Source organism: Sturnira hondurensis, unplaced genomic scaffold, assembly GCF_014824575.4.
Source record: "Sturnira hondurensis isolate 20B ecotype Veracruz unplaced genomic scaffold, ASM1482457v3 Scaffold0022464, whole genome shotgun sequence".
Lineage (NCBI taxonomy): Eukaryota > Metazoa > Chordata > Mammalia > Chiroptera > Phyllostomidae > Sturnira > Sturnira hondurensis.
In genome coordinates, this window is record NW_028095095.1 from 1,952,220 (window position 1) to 1,969,519 (window position 17,300).

Consider the following 17,300-nt stretch of genomic DNA (forward strand, 5'->3'; position numbering starts at 1 on the left):
AAGAAAGGGTAAGTAACTGGCTCAAAGTCACACCGATAGGGCTAGAATTTACACCCAGGAAGTCTGACTCCAGAGCCCCGCACACACTGCCGTGACAGCACACTCCTACAGGGTGTGGTGCCTGCACTCCCGCCGAGGACCGTATTTCATCCAATCCACGATGGCGCCAATTTCGAGACATGCCTTTATCTTCTGTGTCACGGCTGCTGTGTTACAGTTAAGCTGTAACATAATGCTTTCTTATCGCAGAGATTCTAAAATGCATGATGGCTTCAGATGTTAATATGTTAGTTTGCATCTTTGATTCTATGAAATACGGTAAAAATCTGTGCCCAAATAACCACACCAGTCTCCATCCCGTCTAGGGATCCACCTTTTGTTAAACAGTAAGTACCTTTACCCAGTTATCAGGCCTCCAGAGCCTTCCCAAGAATACCCTGGACATACATTCATAATCTATAATCAATGAAAATAGAGCAAAACAGAGTAGAATGAAGTGGTAAAATAAAGGAAATAATAATGCTATATGCACATAATTATTAATCACTTAATTTGTATTTAAGAGGTCTTAAAAATAGCAGGACTAGATTTGGTGACATCCCAGTGGACACTGTTGGCACAGAGGCCACACCTGGCCCTCGGCATTTCGCCAGGCCAGGGGGTCATCTGGCAACAGTCACAGTCACTGCAGCACAAACACAGTCCCTTCCTCAGTGGAAGGGAAGGTTAAAGACAGAGTAGTTAGGAAGAACTGTGACAGTGATTCATCCATTAATTTGCTTTCCAAAGGGGCAAAGATAAAGATAATAATACTAGAAAGCTCCATACTCCAGAACCCGCAATCTTTCCCAGTCCCCTCGTTAGTCTCTGATACAATTCTTCATCCATCCATCCAACAACCCAATAGTAACAGGGTTAACATTTATTGAGCACGTACTATGTTGCAGGCACTGTGCTAAGTGCTTTATAGACATTATCTTAACCACTCATCTCAGTCTTTAGCTTCACAACCTCACGAATGAGAAGGAGACGGAGGTTCAGAGAAGGGGAATCACTAGCCTAGTCAGAAAGGTAGTAAACGACCAGGCCAGGGTGGGGGCCTAAGTCTGACTCCGGAACGGAGATCGTTACAGACGTGCAGTGGGCACCACACGCACCTCCTCTCCCAAGCCCTCCTCTTAGTCCTGGCACTGCTGAGGCTTCCCTCCTTCCTAAATAGGAATACTTAACCCAGTAACTTTGGGGCAAGTATTATACACTGTCCAGCAATTTTAAGTACAGAGTAATTTTCATTTCTTCCAAAACTATTAGTTTTTTACTTTCATTTTAAATTTGGCAGGGGTAATCATTCTCTGGCATTAATTCTGAAGATCAGCCCCCCTGTTAAGCTTGGGGTGGGGTCAGTGTATGCAGGGGAGTGGGTGGCCTCTCCAACTGTTGGCTGATTTGCCTGCTTTAATATTAAATCCAAGATCAGAGCTAAGGTTAGACAGCCAGATATTCTACTCAGCTATTAAGCAGGAGGAATGCTGGCTTCGCTTCATCTGGTTGCTCCAGCCACGGAGAAAATGCTCTGGGTCTACTGAATGAAGCCACCTGCGTCTTCTCATGAACAAAAGAACTGACAGAAGCACAGAAATAGGACGGCAAAGGCTAAACACTCAGTCCTACCTCCACCCACACCTGCCGCCTCCCACGGGCCATCACGTCAGCACAGTCGGACAAGAGTCACCGAGCTCTCGGAGGGCAGAAGCGGCAGAGGCAGAGTGTGGCTTTGCCTCTCTGTCTCACGGTGATACTCAGCACAGTGTCTCAAAAAAGAGTAAGCACTCAAAAAATGTTTCTGGAACACACAGACTACATTTGCTGATTCTCCCTAATGGAGAACTTATTATTTGAATCTCTCTTTAAAGCTGAGAGAGCATCTAATTAGGAAACTGAGGTCTACATCACTTCATTATCCATGTAGTATCTCCAGAAACCTATCCCACTCTTTAGCTATCAACCTTAACTAATAACCATACTTCTCTCACTTATGAAATAATACTCAAATGCAAAGGCATTTGTTGGTAAAAACAAATCTGGGAATTCTTATTTATTGACTTATAGGAAAATTATTTAAAAATCCCAGTTACTTACCAGTAACTTTTTTTCTTTGAAAATGTATCATCCTTGACAGTTTACATAATTAAGCCTCCTATCACACAGAGCACACTGAAAAGGATTTTGACCTTGTGGGTCTCCACAGCATTTTACCTAATCAGAGGCACGTGTCCTGCACTCAGGAGCTCACTAGGAGACCACCTACATCAACAAATAAATACTCTAATTCTAGCTTCAACTTGAGCATCACAAGGAAGTTACCGTATAGGATTCATTACCAGTGGTAAAGAAAAAACTACATTAAGTATCAAGGATGCTACATTTTCAGAGAAACACAACTCACTGATAAGTAACCAGGTTCCTCTGAGGATGGATAGACTTACATCAACCAGCTGGTACAATAGGCGACTGTGTGGCTGGACCACTGGGAGCTGGAGAGGGAAGCCAAGCCAAAAATAGGAGTTGTAGGAGTACACAACCAAACTGAGACTCTTGGCAGAAGGCTGGTTCCAAGTTAAAACTGTGTTATGGAAAATCGTAGAGGGAAGAGCAGGTGAATGGCCTGCAGGGAAGGGAAAGACATTAACACACCCTACTATGTGCCAGGCACTGTGCTAAGACTTTACCCGAGTTAACTTCTTTACGACGCACCACTACCCTACGAGGCAGGTAACTCCCCGTCTTACTGTGGCACATCCCAAAGGACAGCAGCCATGGCTCTCCAGGCTCTGAACACTCTCAACGTCAGAAGGGTTAAGTCCGACTTGGTGCAGGAGGAGGGAAAACAGAGTCAGTTAACCAAATTAAAGTACTCTTGGGTACTGGTTGGTCCGTTTGATTCACTCCAGAGACACAGTGCACTGCTGGCATCGTCTAATACCCTTTAGCTTTTCCAAGTGAAACAAGAAGGAACGGCCTCCCGTCTAAGGTGTGGGAAAGAATGGGTCCGGAGGAAGCATCAGCCGCCCACCAACTCTGGAGAAAAGCTGGCCATCGTTTCTGAAACTACCCATGCTCTTCGAGATCAGAGTAAAGACAACACAGCCAAGTTTTAAATTCACTCGCCCTTCTGTGAAATGAGAGTGTATGGAACTTGATTTCGGACTGCTCTTATGTGAAGAAAGTGCCGAAGAAAAACTATTTGCATCAAGCCTGGATCAAGTTAAGAGAAGCTCAATAGTAAGTGATTCATTGCCAGGTTAGTAGGATGCTTAGGAGGTGATTCAAACAGAGACCAGTGGCTGCATCAGGCAAGTGTCAGAAGTAAAAATGCAAAGAAAAAAGTCCTGATTGACACAGATGCATTTACTACAAGCAGCTAATCAAGGGTGATGGAGCTAAGGAATGAAGGAGTGGTTCACTCTAATTGTACATTATTTCTATTTTGTTGTTAAACATTTACACTGCAGAGCCATCTGGACTGGGGACACAACCTTTACCCTGCAACACAAGGCTCTTCCCGCCAAGTTTACACAAGCATGATAGAAAGACGTCATCCTGTAAGCATCAGTTCTTATACTTCTGGGGGCAACAGGGGCCCATATGCAGCATTGAACATACAACATAACATCTCAGACTCAGACACTGAGACACTTAGAGCTCTTCCCTGCATCCTAGCTTCAGACCTCTGCTCTTGGATGAAAGACCTCCCAAAGCCACAGACCTAGTAGATACATCAACTGTTAGAACCCCACGTAGTCTGGGTCTGAAGGGGCTGTTAGGGTAAATCACCTCCTCATAATCTGCAGTTTTGCTAAAATACTGAAGGATCAGACACAGAACCTAAGTTGGTAAAAGTACAAAAACACTCAACAAAGGACATTAGCAGGTAACAGAGCCATGTTCATCCATTACATGCAAACTCAAGTACCTAATTCAAGAACAGTCCTGTGAGTGGAAAATAAGACCATTTCTGTCACAGAAAAACAAACAAAAAGAAACCAAGCAAAGAGTATTATACAAGTCCTTGGTTTCCATAAGCTATGGCAACACAATCACTGTGAAGTCTTGCTTCTATGCATGGACATGGGGTTAGGGTCAGGGTCAGAGTTAGGATCAGGGTTAGGCTTAGGCTACAGAGCAGCAGAGGCCCCAGTTAAAGAGCAGCAAGACTGGCACCCAGCCAGAGTCCCTGAGGAGAAGCACCAAGTCCTTGCTCAGGTGGTAAACTGCTCAGGTGACCACCAATCCAGTTGATCTTTGCAAAAAAGATTTACAAATGCTATGCCATCACTCAATGGTTATTTAGTAAAAAGTGTTAACACAACTGTAAAGCTAAATCGAAAAATTTAAAAGTCAAACACCCACTTACTATGCCAAAGGAAATCTCTGATTTGTTAAATGATAGTAAAATATAAAAATGAAAACAGTCCTAACCATAAAGATGGACAAATAACTTACAACCCTGGAGTGCAGAAAGAATTTCTAAGCCTTTAAGAATCACAGAAATCAAAAGAAGAGATTCTAATTGAACTACATAAACTTTTAAACTTCTGCATAACCAAAGTATACCAGAGATAACCTCAAAATGGGAAGGGGAAATCTGCAAAACATGATCAAACACTAGTATATGTAATGTACAAGAAGTCCTTTAAAATCTTAAGAAAAAAATCCAAACTAATTTTAAAAGATCCAAGACCATAATAGGCCGCTTCGTAAAAGAAATATGAACAACAGATACTCAATCTCACTGAATAATTTAATAAAGGCAAACTGTAGTAATTTCTTACCCATCACACGGGCAAAGATTAAAAGGATGATAACATCTGATGCTGGGAATATAAGCAGACAACCCGTAAACAGCTGGCCAGAGCGGAAAGGTGAAGCCTGCAGGCAGCAACGTAGTGGTAATCCCTACCAAGTTTTTAAACATCATACACTCAACTTTTCCTACGAAAGTTCTTGAGAGATGCAAAGATGCATATGAAGAATATTCACCGCAACACTAATTACTAAAGTGAAACACAAAAACCGAAATGTCTAACAGTTAACAGCAGGGCAGCCAGTCACGGTTTTCCCACAGTGCCCGGCGCTGTGCGCTGGTCGGGAGCCTAAGGACAGGGCTGGGAAGTGACGGCCCCAAATGGCAGGCCTGTTTTACCTGGGAGTAGCTTTTCAAAACAGAATATATATTATCATTATTATCAACACGTCACAGACATAGAACTCTCACAGAATAAAACTCGTGGGGATTGGATTGTTTTATGTGTTTCTTTATCTGAATTCATCAAGTTACCCCTTTGCAATGCCCTTTTAATTGGAACGATGAAAAATAGGAATTTCACTGACCCAACAGACACTCACATTAGCTGGTATAAAAATGCCACATCAGTTGCCAAGGCAGCTCGTGAAATCTACCCAAACCTCCCAAAATGGTACAAATGATATTCTTTTATAAAATCTAATAAGAAAAAAACAGAATCCTAAGCAGTGAATTTAAACAATCTATATTATCAAGCTAAATAAATTGTGTCAAAGTTGTAGGTCTAATAAAATTTTCTTATTCATAGCAATAAGCATTTTTTCACACTGCAGACTAGACAACCATTTCTTTTGGTTTTGGCTTGTTCTGTGTCTTTTTAAAATATCTGTCAAAATTTTGACAATAATTTTTAAACACAAACTATATACACGGCATTCCAGAATAAAAACAATAAATTAAATGCAACTTGTCCTGGCCGGTGTGGCTCAGTTGGTTGGAGCTTCACCCCATAACCAAAAAATGGTCGGTTCAATTCCAAGTCAGGACACATACCTAGGTTGTAGGTTTGATCCCCAAACCCTGGTCAGGGTGAATGCGAAGATCAACCAAATGATGCTTCTCCTTGCATTGATGTTTCTCTCTCCCCCTTCTTCTCCCTCTAAAAGCAATTTAAAAAATGCCCTAACTGGTATGGCTCAGTGGATAGGGAGTCGCCCTACAAACCAAAAGGCCGCCAGTTCGATTCCCAGTCAGGGCACATGCCTGGGTTGCGGGCCAGGTCCTCAGTAGGGGGCACATAAGAGGCAACCACACATTGAAGTTTCTCTCCCTCTCCTCCTCCCTTCCCTCATCTAAAAATAAAATAAATAAAATCTTTAAAATATAAACTCAAAACATTAAAAGTGACCTTTCTTTTTTGTTAAATGACCCTTTGGAAGTGCATTAAATGCTTTTACTGGATTAGTTTCCTTTCAAACGAGAAGAAACACTTCTTTTACAGTCATTTAAGAAATGCTCCATCTATCTCAGCCAAAAGAAAGCCAGAAAGGAAGCGAAGGCTGCAGTGATTTGAAAAGCTACACAGGTGGAAGGACCAGCAGAGTTGATGTAAGACCAAATTCTCCAAGAAAATACCAACAGATGGGTGAGAGAGGGAAACAGCAGCAGAGAGGAACTTAAAAATCAGTTGCATCAAGAACCAAGAAAGAATGGGTACATTCAGACTGAGAGTCAAAACAGATGCTTGGGAGAGAGAGATATCAGTTTATTTTTAAGACATGACAAAAGCAACCTCACTCCCTCCCGATCTACTCAAAGGACTCAGGAGACTCTAGACCTATTGGTACTGTGATCCTGCAATTTACAAGGGAAAGAATGCCTGTCAGTGTATTGAAAGTCAGGAGTATGTTTAAGTAAAAGAACACTAAAATTATACATTGTATATACTAACATATTTTTCTTTGTAACCAGTAATTAAATTTATTTGCAGCTAATTTAGGAAAATGTATTAGCAAGTGAATAATGTCAACTGTTTACATGTAAACAAAACAATGTCATTCTTCTTTAACAAAAATAAGTCCAAACTGCAAGCATATTAAAGAACTTACAAATTCTATGTTATTTTGATACAAGTCTCTCCAAAAAAATATACAAATGTCAAATGATAGGTGATGAACTTAAAATCGTTTCAGACATCGCTAGGAAGAGCAAGTGCACCTACTGAGAAGCCCAAGACATTGACTTCTTCCTGAACAGGAGGACTAGGAGGCCTTCCTGACGCTGCTTGTCTGTCAAGCATTCTCAAGAAGCCCCATGTTCCAACACACATGAAAAATTCTCACTCTTGTAGCACACAAGACTCAGAATTCCTGCAGTTACATGTTGTTCTCCTGGGAATCTACAAATGCACATTAGCGGGGCATGTTTAAATTACAAAGCCAATCACACCACTTGCCCAGCAGACAGACATCGTTGGAGCAAGCCTCTTTCAGTCGTAATAGGGAGAGGTAATAAAAGCTTGATATGAAGAATCAATGAAGGGGCAAGTGCTTTGTGTTTTTTAAGCAAGAAATAAATAAATGTTCAAAAAGAAATGCACTAGTAAGAACTACAAGAGTAATTCTTAAACCAGTTTCTTCATTAAAACTGGAAAAACAGACACACTACACACTGACTGAAGCGATGACTACTACCCATGTGAAGACAAACATTGTGAACGCCCACATATTATGGCAATAAGTCACATGTCCCTCAGCTTGTACGTTTCACTTAATGACATTTTTAAGCCCCTTAAGATCAACCGAAGAACAAAAAATAAACAAATAAATGTAAAACATATATTACAGTCACTGACTCCAGTAAGTCAGAATATTTTTTAAATGCACAAAAACAGACACATATTCTGCAGGTAACGCTGCTTAAGGTTCTGTAACCTCACCGAACAACAGGTACCAAAGTGCCTTAAAAACACATTAAGAAAACAATGTATTACAGATGTTGTCTCCAGGTTCAACTGCAAGAGCTACTTAATCTGAAGTCAGCATCTACAGCAGTCACTTCATTAGACCAGAAAGTAAACTTGTCAGACATTCTTTACTAAAATAACCGAGATAAAATCAGCCACTTGAAAACGAAGTGTATGTACAAGTACAGAAGAGAAGAAAGCAGAAGACGCGTGAAAGACAGAAAACTGTCACTGAGTCATCGTCATGCTACAAGGATTTAAACTGGAGACAGGATGCATAAAGGACCAGCGAACGGAAATGAGCAGTGTCACAGCAGCATTTCCAAGTGCTGACAGCCCCCAGCGAGGCGTTCAGGCCCACACGGGAGTCCCAAACCCCACCAAGCCTGCTCCTGGGAAAGTCTGCCGAACAGGCTCTCATTGATCCTCCTGCTTCTAACCTACCTCACACTCTGACTTTTAGAGCCTATAAAGGAAGTCAATATAGACTGAAAAGGTTCAAACGGAAGGAAAAAAATGGATGTATTCTTATCTGAAAAGTAAGGCAATTAGACAGAGATCATTAAATTCCTTTCCAGTCCTAAGATTCTATTATTTATTGTGACAACAGCAAAAAGCTTGTCACAAACTGTATAAACCTTCAGTTCCCGAAAGTCAGGGGTAATGGCCTGAAAGGAGGTGAGGGTGGGGGTAAAGGAAGAACCCCTTGGAGCAGACTGGTTGTGGAGAGCAGCTCAGAACCAGCGTGCCCAACCAGGCCTGAGTTCCATGGACACAAGCTGAATTCCTGAGGCTACTTCCCTCCTTCCCCCTCCTATTTTGTGAGAATGGTGTTTCTAAACCTGCAGGGGGTACTAAGTTTAGAAAACAGTTTTATTCAAATGCTAATTTCTTCTCACAATTTCTCACATAAATTCACAATAAAAAGTTAGATAGCTTTACATGCAATGATGTTTATCTCCATTTGACAAAACCAAAAGAAACTTTCAACTGGTAAATATTCACCTGACTACTGTATTCTTAAATACCAAAAATTACATTATGAGCAACTGAAGTTGTACATAAATAACGAACTTCATTATTTTTTTAATGTATCTGAGCAAAGTGTACTCTTCTGGGCCCACATCAGATCATCAGAGCAAGCAAAACTGGCTGAACTCTCTCCTGAGGCTCAGCTTCCTCCTCCGGGGAAGGCGCAGCACAGCCCAGGTGGAGACCAAGTGAACCTGCAGCATGTGCACGGCGCCTGCAGCGCCAGAGGTGTAGCTGCTAACTTTTACTATCAGTGTAAGGTGGGCTTGTGACAGCATTTTGAGATTTGTAATGGATGCCAAAAATAAGTATTCCAGGTGTTTCTACTTTATTTCCCCAAATTTCTAAGATTTATTCCTACAGGGAGGGAAAATGAGGATTTTTTGTCTTTCACCTCAAAATTTTCAAAAGGTCACCAGACAAAACTTTCAAAAGAACTACTAGAAGCCACTTGCTTAACCCTTTCAAGACCATTTTGACTGGCACAGGAAAAAACCCTTTCACCCCTAGTACATCAATAAACAGTCTTTACCTCTGACACACAGGCCTGACCTGTCCCAAATGGCACAGACCTGTTCGTGGGATGGCACATGTATTCATACAAGTGCTGGTCAGAGCTTTAAAAAGTAGTCACCTGACAAAATGCATGAATGGCTAAGAACATCCCAAGTCAGGCATCACCAGTGAGACCACCCACTCTCACGATGTCATTACCACAACCGTGTCTGTAGCACCTGGGCTACTGTGACAGTGCTGACAAGTCTCTGAAGCCAGCATGTCAGTCACAGGTCTCCGACTGGAGCGAAGTAGTGCTTGATTATCACCATGTTATATTAAAAATGGCTACTCATTAAAATGTATTTTAGAACAAATTTCATAGTTCAGGTCAGCAATTTTCAACTTTTCCATGTCATTACACACATAAACTAATTACTAAAATTCTGCAGAACACGAAAAAATATATTTTGTGTGAATTGGACAAAAATAATAGGTATAATTTTGATTCATTCATACTGGACCAGCTACTGTTTTGTTGGCTGTAATCATTTTCTTATTTAACAATCTAAGGGAAAAGAGGTCAATGCCCCTGACTAAATAGTTAGGTACTGCATTTTTTTAAAGATTTTATTTATTGTTTAGAGAGGGGGTAGGGAAGGAGAAAGAGGGAGAGAAACATCAATAGGCTGCCTCTCGCACACCCCTAACCAGAGACCTGGCCTGCAACCCAGACCTGTGCCCTGACTGGGAATCGAACTAGTGACCCTCGGTTCACTGGCCAGTGCTCAACCCACTAAGCCACCAGCCAGGGAGGGTATTGCATGTTTTTAAAACTTCTTGTGGCACACCAGTTGAAAATTGCTAGTTTACATAGATGCTCAGGTCAACCATTATCTACTACACGAGGTAATCTAAATTCCACATCACTTTTTTCCTCTTTCTGCTTAAGCCCATTCGGATAGCGTAACATACCCTATGCCATCTTCCTATATAAAGCAGGCACTTAAATAGAAATGCTTTAACATGGTCCCACACTGTTTACGGGTCCACAGTATCTTTCATCTTGTTGCCACCTGTTTTCCCGTGTTATTGAATCAAATAATCTACCACAGACTTATCACCTTCCTGTAAGATTTTTTTGGGAGGAATTAACATCTCATTCACTTGGAAATGCCATAGAAAAGGACATTCCAAATCCTCAATACTGAATTTAAAAATTCTTATAGAAGCCCTGGTTGAATGGCTCAGCTGGTTGGAGCATCATCCTATACACCGAAAGGTTGTAGATTCGATCCCCAGTCAGGGCATGTATGGGAGGTAACTGATAGATGTTTCTCTCTCTCTAAGATCAATACATATGCCCTCGGGTAACAATTTTTTTAATTCCTTATTAAAAGAACATTAGAATGTAAACAAAATGTGGAAAACTGTCTATGAATTTGAACACAAAGGAGAGATTTCTTACATCATGGCTAATTGATATTAATGGGAGGGGGGAAGACAAGTGAGTGAGAAAGCCTTGATCTAAATAGTGATCTGATGAGGACATTGAAGAGTAATTTAAGATACTTTTCACCAACAGGCCTTAAAAGTCTAGCCATCTGCCTACTAACAGTGGCAACTAGGTCAGACACTAGAGCTCCCTTACAGGTACCGGCGTTACCTAGGGCGGACATTAACAGTTACACAGGGAGAGAAATGGCAGTAAAAAGATGGACATCCAGAAGTCGGTGGCTTTCTCTCAACAAGCAACAGCAGAGAGCACTGAGAAGGGCCGCAGCACGTGAGTTAACCAACCTCCCTGGTCCCGCGCAATGAGCTCACAGAAGTCAGGATGTGCACGGGCTGTATCCTTCGCTGCTTCCATTCTTGGTTTAAGATTTCCGTTCTTTCCACAATTTTCTGACGATTGGAACTAAACATACTCTTTAAAAAAAATGAAGGAGGAGGGGGAAAAGTGTTTGTTTTTAGAACATTTGTAGTATCTCCACTGTGGGTTAAAAATATCGTGATTTTTTTTTTAATATCAGGAACATTCCCTCTAATGCATAAAGATTTTTAAATAAACTGTGGTTTTCCACATTTAAATAATACAAAAACACCACACCTATTATTTTATTGCAAATGGGAGGGGAATAGGGAATTATTTCCATCCTTTGCTGACTTCATATTTTTTAAAAATTACAATGACTCTAGAAACATAAAACCACGCACACCCCTGTACACGTGGGCCCAGAGCCCACACATGCAATGCAAAGGAATACACAAAACGGCAGTGAATCCCAAGGAGGCTGAAAAATCTTTCCCTTATCACTACTGCGCACGGTACAATTTTTATGTTAAGACAGATAAGAACCTGAGCTTCCCAGTCTTCATTGATCACAAGGTAAACACAGCCTTGGCTGAAAATGTACCATTTCAAATTAAAACTTATCTTTAGGGAGAAAAACGCTATCTTCAATTGTACATGCATTTTCACAAAAGACAAGGAAAGTGATACCTTCACTTCATCAGCTCGCCGGAACCTCTTGAGCTGCCGCAGCCGCATGTACTCGGATTTCACACGCTTCCGCCAACAAACTGGCCCCTTTTCGGACTTCTTCCCAGTCTGGCCCATGATTATTCTAAAAGCAATGGTTTCACATCAAAATCACTAATCTAACCAGCTGAACACGGTCAGTTGTGTTTTAATCCCCACCAAACTAACAAGAAACAAAAGAAATAATTCATAATTGTATTGTAGGCATTTGCAGAAGGGTGCTCATTTGATCTGTATGGTTAAAACATTTCATTCGAAGTACTATATAGTTTTATTTATCACAACTTTTAAAAGATATATTTACCGCCCTGGCTGGCGTAGCTCAGTGGATTGAGCTCGGGCCTTCGAACCACACGATCTCGGTTCGAATCCCAGTCAGGGCACATGCCTGGGTTGCAGGCCAGTTCCCGGTTCCTGGCAGGGGACGCACGAGAGGCAACCATACATTGATATTTCTCTCTCTCTCTCTCTCCTTCCCTTTCCCTCTAAGATAAATAAATAAAATCTTTTAAAAAATTAAATAAAAAATAAAAGATACATTTACCAAGGTCCCCCACTCCTAGAGACCAGCCATCTTATAGAAACATGATCCCATTACAGGAATTAAGTACACCATTTAAACAAGCTAGCTTTTAATCTATGACATCCAAACTGGAGCGCAAAAATGTAGAATGACCCTAAGTTTTCATCATTACATCACTGGCTAAACTCAGTAATATACTTAAAAATGACAAATCCAAAAAAGTAAAATTTACATACAGCACTAAAAGTAGAAACAGTATAATACATAATAAATGCAAAAATTAAAGTATTCCCCCTAAACAGTTTGAACCATGATTCTCACCTTAAACACTGTGATAAAAGTGTGGATTTTTGCCTCTTGAGCTACATTTGTTCACGAGGGGCCCTCTGCCAGCAGAAAGTAAAGGAATGCGGCAAACGCAAAGTCAGGCCCGCTGCCTCACCTCCAGTCTCAGGCTCTGGGAACCAGCCTGCTCCGTGGTGGGGACAACCTACAGTCCACCAGATGTCTCCTTCACATTTGAGTCCCCACTTTGAGTCTAAGTAAGTGTTCTCTTCTGGAACATTTTCTTCTCAAACTATTAAACCATACCTGTATCTTCAAAAGATTGGAACATTTCTCTGGCAGACAGTGCAGAGGTGCCACATTCCGGAGTTTTGCTTTAATTCCTCTAAGAACAGTGGAAAGCCACTGAGTGTTCTAAATAACGGGAGGGGAGGTTTCCACCTTGGAAGGGCCAGGTGACTGCAAAGCAGGAGGGGAGGTGGAGAAACAGAAGCACAAAGTGAGTCCAGGGTAGACTGGGCTGTAATACAGTCTCCAGACAAGAGTGGACGTCAGCTCTACCACCACCACACTGGTGACGGAGAGAAAAGGAATTAAAGAATTACTCAGGAGAAAACCTGGTGATGATTTAAATGTGGGAGAAGATGACTTTCTGGCTTGAATAATTGAGTAAGGTTTCACTTGCCTACCTGCTTACACAAAACCCTCACGCACAAAGAAAACTGCCTAAGAAGACCAGATTGAGAGAAAGAACCCAAAGGTCAGGGTAACTGTCAATAAGAATCCTCAACTACCAAACAGTGACAAAGAATGCAAATGGTAGATTATTCAGAGCTAAAAGAGGGGCTAAGAAAGCATGTGATAAGCGATGATTACGGCCCAAGCCATGAATACTCGAAGATGAATGAAACATAGAACTTGCCCTTTTGGAGCTGATATTCTACCTAAAAAAGCCAAAAAAAAAATTCCAATACAGGGTTTATATGAGGGGCAATACTGGACGGACTAGACTGCAGGAATGGCGACAACGCAGCCATACCAGCTGAGATGGAGCTCAAAGCCCAAGAAAGAATGTTAACGCTGAGGTATAAGCGACACACCTGGAGGTGGGTTGGGGCTGTCCAGGCAGCAGCGCGGCCTGCAGACCACAAACTCCAAGGGCTGAACAAATGAGAAGAATAAAGAGATTTCAGAATCTGAGATAAAAACAGTTAAATGAGGTCACAGAGACAGGAGTTTTCCCGTGAACCGTTAAGAATGTGGCCTTGCCTGGGGGTTGCTGAAGTGGAACGAAGGCAGCAGTCCTTAGAACTGAGAGGGCAACTACAGGAGCGTCTCTGAGGGAAAGCAGGAAGTCAGGAGGGAGAAAGAAGGCTGTAAAGATGGAGAAGAGGGCAAAAGAGACCAAAATATAAAGAAGAAATTGCCCCAGCTGGTGTGGCTCAGTGAACAGAGTGCTGGCCTGTGAGGCAAGAGGTCACTGGTTCTGTTCCCAGTCGGGGCACAATCCTGGGTTTGTGCCCCAGAGAGGGGTTGTGAGAGGCAACCACACATTGATGTTTCTCTCCCTTTCTCCCTCCCTTCCCCTCTATCAGAAAAATAAATAAATCTTTAAAAGAAGAAGAAGAAATTGGAGCTTCCTTTAAAAATAATGTTGTGGCAATTGTTTGCATTCAATAATACTAGTTAACAGAGGAGCTCAAGTAATACTATGCACATTATTTTAGACATTTAACACTTCAAAGGCCTAGAAAGTAGAAAGAAAAGGAATCCAATAAAGAGTGATTATCTGTTGCTTCATTAGCTCATAAACTATTTCACATCGATCTGCTGCCTTGACAAATTCTTGGTCCTTGGAGGCAACCCCCGATAAAACCTACAGCACCGCATGTAGTTCTCACGGATGTCCAACGCGGGTGCCGCCACAGTTCTTTCCAATGGGCACGTGAGCCCCATCCTGGAGAAGCGGCCTCACTAAGCACAGCACTCAGTGCTTCTGCCCCAGAGCCCCCCTCATCGAGCCCCCCTCATCTAGCGTCTGATGACTCACTCTGTCCCCACCTCGGTCACGCCGCAGTGTGTCTCAACAACAGTCTCTGACCAACCAGTTTAACTACACTAAACAAGCTGTGAGATCAGCAACAGAACATTTCAAAAGTGAATCTGGAACGAACCTCTCTGGAAAGAGGGTAAATATGGATAAGTTTCCACCTTCACAGGTTTCTCAAAGCTCTTCCACACAAAATGCATGAGCAGAGGCTGTAGTCTCAAGTATGGGCCTGTAAGCGCACAACTGAGAGGAAATGAAGAAAATCAGAGTAAGTCACTTAGGGGAAATGATCAAAAATACGATCTAAGAAATAACTCTAGAAGTGCCCAGACTGTTGTTCTTTGGAACTACGGAAGGACCAGGCAGATTTGTGAAGAATAAAACATGAGGCTCCACTGAAAAGACTGTTGTACTTAGAACAAACTTTCTCCCACTATGGTAGCCTTTATAATAGTAAAATCACATTTTCATGTTCTTCACTCTACTTCACCCCCACGTGATTATTCTGTAGCAAATCCATTTTTACTCATTTATGAAATCCCAGGGCCTGGCCGTGTACTCGGCAGAGAGTAGATTTTAAAGCAAACAAACACAGAGGTTTGTCAGTGTGCACCAGTCATAAGGAGCTCATAAAGTCCACCGGTGTCAAGGGTGTGATAAGGAAGGGTGGCTACCATGCCTGAGCGTGGAAAACGGTCGGCTGTGCCCCGTTACCAAGCCTCTGAAGAGATGAGTCTCAGGGGCAACAGAACCCCACGGTCCCGCTGGCCTGCCAATCAAGAGTCCTGAATACAAATCTGGGGCTTCTTGAATTTCTTTCTAAGACAGCCCATAGTGTCTCACAACCACCCCATTCAAACAACAGGGACAACGCCACCTCCCTCAAAGCTGGTGGCATGCAGACCTGCCCAGCTGCACACCTGTTAGGTCGTCAGCCTTCAGACGTAGGCTCCCCTCAGATTCCAGTTGGGTTTCTGATTCAATTTTCCATCACACCACAGCCAAGTATTGAGATATCGCTCTGAATATGCATGTATTAGCAAAAAGAAACCTTTAGTAAAATGACTAACCACTAAGTGGAAGGGAATTTGTGAATATACCCAATTTTCAAATTTCTCAATCACGTGATGTGTTTTGCTTCATAAGTAAAATAAATAGCACTAGTATGGTTTTTATCTAGGACATGAAAACACCTTCTTTTATTCAAAACAGATTATGGTACAGCCCGAGTCACTGAAACAAGATTCCGTACAGTGAAACCAAAACAACAGTTACAGTTTATTTCAAAAGGCAAACCAAATAGCAGGTGACCATCAAAACCTTCAGATAATGAAGTAAAGCCTTGTGGAATTACAAAATAAATAAAATTAAGAAAAATTACATAGCCCAGCCCATGTGGCTTAGCTGGTTGGAGCATCCCCCCATGCACTGAAAAGCGGTGGATTCAATTCCCAGTCAAGGCACATACATACCTAGGTTGCAGATTCAATCCCCAGTTGGGGCGTGTGTAGGAGGCAACCAACCAATCTTTCTCTCACATCAATGTTTCTCTCTCTCTCTCTCTTCTTTTCTCTCTGGAATCAACAAAAAACTCTAAGTTAAAAAAAAAAAAGCCCTAACTGGTGTGGCTCAGTGGCTCTTTAAAAAAAATAAGAAGAAAAAGAAAGAAAAAGCAAACTTATACAGTCTAGAGTCTGTTATTTATCAAACCAACTCAAATACCCCAAACCCCACACCCCTGTAACCTAGCTCTGCCCCACGAGAGCAGACACGGGTAGTTCTGACACCCTCTGGGGACTTCCCACCACCCCCTCTGAGGACCACCACTGCCATGGGAGGAAGCTTGGGATCCCGGCCTGGCCAAGGCCCACTGCTCCCTGCAGAGTCGCCAGTACCATGCTGTACACACGACCAGAAGTGGTCCAGACACAGTGAGAATCTCAGAAGGGTCTCTGGAACATGAAGGCAAGAATGCTCACTTTTCCACTTGGATGTAAACCTGGAAACATGTTGCCCTGAGGATGGCTGGAAGCCACCTTGCAACCACAGAGGCAGAGCCAGCAAAGACAGAGTCAACAACAGAGAAAGAAAACACCCAAGAAATGGACTCTCATCCCATGTCTCATTCCTAAAGCAGGCATGCTTTGCTAAACCAACTCCAGAACTAGTCAGTCAGGTGAGCCAAGTAATTCCACCGTTTTTGCTGAAACCAGTTTGGATGAGGTGCTCTGCCACTTGAAATACTGAAGGGGTCTGAGATATAGTCTTAGTACTGAGCTTAAATGTACAATAAAGCCTGAAATGACAGAAAGTGGGTTCTCGTCATCAATGGCATCATGAGAAGCAGCAGTTACACAAGGGGGCAGCTCTGCTCCCCAACAGGTAAAGAGCTTCCTCCACCCTCCAAGTGTCTATAACCCCGGTGATGTGGCCAAGACACACCTTGCTACCTCTCGAGTGACAGGGCCACACAGCCCCAAGGATCAGCGACCTTCTCTGCCAGGTCCACCCCTGGCCCACTTGTGAAGACCTTCACCTAAGACAACATTCCTGCCCCTCCTTAGTAAATTGCCAAAGCTGAGGGGTTTTTGCATTGTTGGTTTT

At 42.4% G+C, this 17,300-nt stretch overlaps 1 protein-coding gene across 7 annotated transcripts in view; it reads right to left on the minus strand.

The window, feature by feature from the left end:
* The window catches only part of EZH2 (enhancer of zeste 2 polycomb repressive complex 2 subunit), a 46,023-nt gene extending 29,819 nt beyond the window's left edge, over positions 1 to 16,204 (minus strand). The window contains exons 1-3 of one of the 7 annotated variants that reach the window (XM_037035551.1): positions 16,169 to 16,204; positions 11,800 to 11,923; positions 11,124 to 11,225 (exon numbers count right to left, since the gene is read on the minus strand). In XM_037035551.1, the coding sequence (XP_036891446.1) occupies positions 11,124 to 11,225; positions 11,800 to 11,916 (219 nt within the window). In that variant the 5' untranslated portion in view covers positions 11,917 to 11,923; positions 16,169 to 16,204. Of the gene's footprint in view, positions 1 to 2,486; positions 2,666 to 11,096; positions 11,226 to 11,799; positions 11,924 to 13,685; positions 13,707 to 16,168 lie in introns of those variants that run through there. The other 6 variants (XM_037035548.1, XM_037035549.1, XM_037035553.1 and 3 more) reach the window with 6 other exon arrangements.
* Positions 16,205 to 17,300: the final 1,096 nt, after the last annotated feature.